The 6,000-nt window shown below is 36.2% G+C and overlaps 1 protein-coding gene across 1 annotated transcript in view; it reads left to right on the top strand.

The window, feature by feature from the left end:
* Positions 1-228: 228 nt before the first annotated feature.
* The window catches only part of WNT4 (Wnt family member 4), a 98,516-nt gene continuing 92,744 nt past the window's right edge, over positions 229-6,000 (top strand). Inside the window, exon 1 of the mRNA XM_088461242.1 lies at positions 229-786. Coding sequence (XP_088317368.1) covers positions 710-786 — 77 coding nt within the window. The 5' untranslated portion in view covers positions 229-709. The remainder of the gene's footprint in view (positions 787-6,000) is intronic.

The raw sequence follows: 6,000 nt of genomic DNA, 5'->3' as shown, positions 1-6,000 counted from the left end.
CCGTCTGAGCTTCTGTTGGTCACACACGTCCGTCCTGCCAGGACACAGCTACTGCAATGAATGAAATCAGCGTGTACTCTACAAGCTGTAGTTATTAGACAATTCCCCGCCCTACGGGGGTGTCTGGGCAATGTAACCCCGCCTGGGTATCACCACCCGGACCTTCCCCTTTCTCCTCCTACCATCTCTCCTTGTTGCTCCATCCCGGGATTCCTCCAGCTGAGCTGACATTCAGCGTCTGACCCAGGCAGGAGGCGCACTCACCGGGCACTGCCAGGACTGGCACTGTTGTGACTCCGGCTGCTGCCACCAACTAGAGGTCACTGTGTTGCCACCTGCAGGATCGGGCACAGAGGGGTTCTCACCTCCCCTGCAGGTCCAGAGCTGACAGAGGGGGCGACCATCATACCCAGCTGTCTGGCAGCTTCATCCCTCTGGACATTAGGCTGGAGACAGAGTTACCACCAAGTACCTCTCCCCCAGCCCCTATCTGCTCCTTACTCTCTTCTCTCTGGATACATACAGCAAGCAGCAGGAGGAGAGCAGGGGCCATACTGGACAGATCAGTGCCACTGCTGACACAATGTTCCCGGGACACACTCTGCTCTAGCGCAGGACAATCAGGCAGAAGAGTGAGGACCTACAGCAACCTGTTACTCTATATTTGTCATTTCTTCCCAGTATTTGGGGGATCCCGCAGCTCACCAGGATGACCCCTGAGTACTTTTTGAGGTCCCTATTGATGATGATTTTAGCTGTGTTTTCTGCAAATGCTAGCAACTGGCTGTAAGTTTTATTTTCATTCTTTTATCTATTCATTTATCTGAGCTTTAAACCATTGTTATGGTTTATCCTTTTGTTGTCCCAGGAAATATTATGGTCGCTGAAAAAAAAAAAGACCATGATTTTAATTGCAGAAACACTCGAGTTAAATGAAGTAAATTAATTAAGTGAACATAATAATAATAATAATAATAATAATAATAATAATAATAATAATAATAATAATGTGACCGTAACAGGTCAGGGCAACTTTTTTAATTAGCAGGTGTCATGTCCCCAATTCGTGTCTTCCAAAACAAAAAAAACTTCCGCGGACTTGGTAGACAGCTAAGCTAGCAATCCAATTACTCCTGATCAGTTCATGGAATTGCAATTGACAGAGATGTGCAGGAGTTGAAGTGTAGTAGGTCTTTTAGTTCCATAGATGTCAGCAGGTCCCTTGCGAGAATTGCAGATCAGGGACAACCTGCTCCTACTGTACAACTAGCTGCCTCTCTGCAATGCCAGGCATGAGCTCTCCGGAGCACTTAGGAAGCTGGAAGCGTGCTAAGATTATTTTTGTTGCAGTGTGGTAAACTGAATCCGGCAGCCCTGAAAGTGATCCACTGAGGACAGCGTGCGGCTCTGTTTACCATTAATCCCAATATCCTATACATATAATGCTGAAGTTACATTTGCTGCCTCACATGCAGGTTTTACACCAGCAACGTAACAGGTGTTTTATTACAAATCAGTCCTGATATTATTTCTATTTACATATCTCACTTCTATCTGTTCCCCAAATGTAAATCCATGGCAGGAAAGAGGATGCCTGAGAAAATACTGTGCATGGAACATTTTATTATAAGTGAATTATTCTGCTGCAGAATTTTAGTCGTGCACTTTAAAGAATAGATCGTTGGCTTTATTATAACTCATTGATTCCTGTGGAACAGATCTGCTGCACCAGTGATTGATTGTTTTTTTGTGCAATGGTCTTCAATCTCCCAATGCTACAATTTAATGAACTCTCATGAATTTCAAGCAGTTCATCTCCTAAATTCATTTTAATAAGATGAGTTATTGATCTATCAAGATTTTAAGCAACTCAACTGAAATACAGAAAACAGGATGTTCACTGGATTATTTCCATTAAATATGGGTAAAGTAGTATTGTATTGATAAATGATTTATTCCATGATATATATTGGCACAGACTTAAAATCACCCTCTTTTAGGAGAAGTCTATTATACTTGTATAAGATATAGGTAGTTAATCAGATTAGCAATGTACTTACAATGCTATGTTATAATAAAGTTAGTGGTAGAGTTGGGAAGAAAGGATGAAGGTGAAGGGAAAATGAAAAGGGTTAAACTAATATTGCAACTGTTAAGGAGACTACAACGCTTATATACAGTATATACACAGTAGATTTCCCTTAGTGATTGTATAAATTGTATAAATATTAGTCTTTTACATTACTAATTGCAGCATAGAAAAATGTATTTACATTTTTGTTCCTTGTTTTGTGACCGTTAGGCACAGTACAGTTGTATGTCTCTCCTGGATACAGTTGCACACTGTAATATCATTCATAACAGGTCTGCTTGCAAAGTAAATTACTAGTAATGACTGAGAGACACATTATCAGGTTAATCCAGATGGGAAAATAGTTAAATCTTTGGTTATTAAGTTGAATACGAGGAGTGACATGTAGCGACCTGCTGTCATCGTTGGTGGGGAAACAGTGTGGGATCATTGTATGGATAACTTCAACTAAAAGTTTTTGTTAGTTCAAGAAATGTAATTCAAGGTAGGGCTTTCAAATATTCTACCAAAAAGGTATAGTAACTGACCCCTAGTGGTGACAAAGAAATAACTTTTATTTAATAATTTTTTTCTACTAACAAAATATTATTTTATTTCTATTAAGAAGCTTCATACACAAAACTTTAAAGAATGGCAGAACTTAGAATAGATTTACCATTATTTCCTAGTAAAATTAGTAATTTTTCCTTTAAAACCAGGCTTAGGCAATGTGCGGCTCTCCAGCTGTTGTGAAACTACAAAACCCAGCATGCCCTGCCAGCCAGGGGCAGGCAGGGAATATTGGGATTGAAAGTTCCACAACAGCTGAAAGCATAAGTTTCCTTTTTGTGACAGACTATTAAAACTAGTATATATTTAAGTTAAAAATACAATTGAAGAAACGTGCAAAAATGTGCATAAAATTTGCAGATCTGCTGTATAAAATCTGCTGCATAAAATGTAATATAAAACAACTGATATCAGAGATATTCTTAACTTTGCTTTTGTACTGTAGGTCACTCGTCTATCCTCAGGGAGATTTGCTTAACTGCAAGTGAAGCCTGTCAGTTATGTATTGCTGATAGAGTAATCTGATCTGTAATATACATTTCATGGAGCTAAAATTGAGATTCACCCATAGTACTGGGTCACTGAAAATATTACTGGTAGAGTCTACATTTAGAATTGTTTACAAATTCATTATGACCCAAGAGGTTAGCAATAGCCACCAATGCAATATTTCAGCTCTTGTCCCAAAGCAGAACATCAAATATGTTGCACTATATGGTTCTAAATTGCCTTTGTTTAAAGTACAGTTTAAATTATAAATTGTCCAATTTAGTATAATATATTATCAAATTATTAGGATATATGACTAGTTTGCAAATCCTTATTTCTCAAATGTTTGTAGAATTATATATTTGATTTTGTTGAGATATAAATTAAATGGCAATATTTCCTCATTTTCAATGACATTTTGCTAAATTACATTTCAACTTAGCATTATCATTATATTAATACAATGCTGGATGTGTGTGCTTTTGTATTAGTTATTATGTTTTAAATTTGCCTTTTACAGACTAAGAAGGCATCTTTTTAAACTTTTTAGCATTAAAAAGTATATATTTTTTTAAAGGAAAATCTGAGCAGCATTGAATATGATTAACTAATTGCAACCAGTTATTCTTGAAGTTTGGCCTCATTAGTGATCCAGTGGTGGTCCTGTAAATATAAACGTCCCTTGCAATCATGTTTAATTAGTGTTTTTTGGATGAAAGTTTAGACTATTTTGTTCAGTTTAGCAAGATCTTATTTTTTTGATGTAAGTACAAAGAATCTGGACTACAAATTGTAGTGTCAGCTAAACAGATGCTTATTAAATCACAGTAAAAACATTTAAAATCTCTATTATTATAAACAGTGTGATTGCTGCAATATCAATGAAGCAAATCGCTTTGGATTAACGCAGTCAAAACTGGCAAGGATTTTTATGTTACACAGCAAAGGTCAATGCTCAGCTGTACATTTTCGTTTTTGTATAATATCTATATATACAACAAAGAGACACATGATAAGATAATTGGGGCCCATTATTGTACAAAGCCATAATCCCCTGGGTGAAAATAGTTGACAAAACACAGCACATAAAAAGATAAAGTATTGTTGACATTTATTATGTATATCTTTCAATACTAATAGAATTTTCCCCATATGATTTTAATGGAGAGTGCATAATAGACTATTAGCAAGGATACAGCACTCTATCTGTCTTGTTATAGCTCATTTTACATATTACTAATACCCTCTTAGTTTACTATTTCTTTCCATTCATCGGCCCTCCCCCTCTTCTCTTCTGGTTCCCTTTTGTTAAAATGTAACTAAGTATTTTTGAAAAAGAAAATCATACTTTCTGTATAGGACTGCATTGTGCAGTTGGATTAGTACATTTTGCAATAGTCTTTTATTTAATAACAGTGCCTGAAACATAAATGCTGTGCTGTTTATAGCGTTATTATGTCTGTTGGTTACATTGCATTGCATAAAAACATTATTGGCCTGTGAGTAGCATTCACTGTTGTATATTGGCCTTATGTTATTTCGTATAGTTGTAGAAACTCATTGTACAGATTACTGATTTATTAAATAAAATAATTACTCTGTTTTTTTTGCACATTTGCCAAAAAGTTTAATTGAAATATGTGCTAGTTTATACTTTTCCTATATAAAATGCCAAATATAAGAATATGATGACATGTGAAGCTATTTATTGATAAAGGGCAACCAATCACACATTAGCTTTTATAAATGGTCTTGTAGTATATTGTTCAAATCTAATTTCTGATTGGTCTCTACACTTTATTGCATATCTGTACTTTGCACAGGGAAATCCTGTCTTTGATATGTTGATATAAGATAGCCTTTGTTTATGAATTTCTTAGGATAGGAGAAAAGTTTTAGTGTTATATTTAGATAAGCAGAGTATAGTAATAATTGCAGTTTCTGTGGAGTAATGGTTACTGCGTCCCAGTCACTCTACCTGGCATTGGACTGTAGCTTAGATGTCTGTAAGACTGATGGGAAGTGGAACATAGAGTATGACAGCCGGCTGCTTCATCATATATGTCTTGAAAGATGCTGTCGTCACAATCCCAACAGGACAGAGGTGGTTACCATTAGTTGAGCCCTTTGTAATCTCTGCAGTATAGCTCTCACCGATCTCTCTCATTTACTATATAATGTGCCCAGCTTTTTCATATATATATATATATGTGTATATATATATATATATATATATCTTCTTATAAGTATGGTCTAGTTTACTTTATTATTCTAGCAATGCAGAGTAAAACATAAAACCACTAATTATTTTGCATAGAGAACTACTTTATACCCGTATATTGGTGACTGTGTTGTTTGCTTGGGCAAGCACATACTCCATGTAAACAATAGAACAGTGCCACTCAGTGGCTGTTATGAGACATTATCGCTTACTTGCTTTGTTATTAAAGGGATTTTTTCATTTCAGATTATTTAATTTATTGGTTTGTTCATTCACTCCTGCAACTTTGACTAAATCCATTGTGTTATTTGTTTTCCAGTTTGTCTTAGGCTTAGTGATCTATTTATTATAACTGCGTGGTAGATTACATTCTGTATCACTGCTTACCAAAACTACTGTATATGGAATGCTCTAACCATACTTGCCAAACCCCTGCCTGATTGTCAAGGAGCCTCTCTAACATAGCAGCAATCCTCCTGACTCCCTGAAGAGTCTAACAATCTCCCTGATTGCACCATATCCCCATTATGAAGCTGTTATATAAAAATAACATATATGTATACATTCCAATGGGATCAATAGTATAATTTCCTTCCATTGGTTATGACACAATGGGGGCGATGCAATTGTTAGCCCCTGCGGCTGCATG

Source organism: Taudactylus pleione, unplaced genomic scaffold (genome assembly GCF_031769625.1).
Source record: "Taudactylus pleione unplaced genomic scaffold, aTauple2 ptg001031l, whole genome shotgun sequence".
Lineage (NCBI taxonomy): Eukaryota > Metazoa > Chordata > Amphibia > Anura > Myobatrachidae > Taudactylus > Taudactylus pleione.
This window is presented reverse-complemented; position numbering and strand designations above follow the sequence as displayed.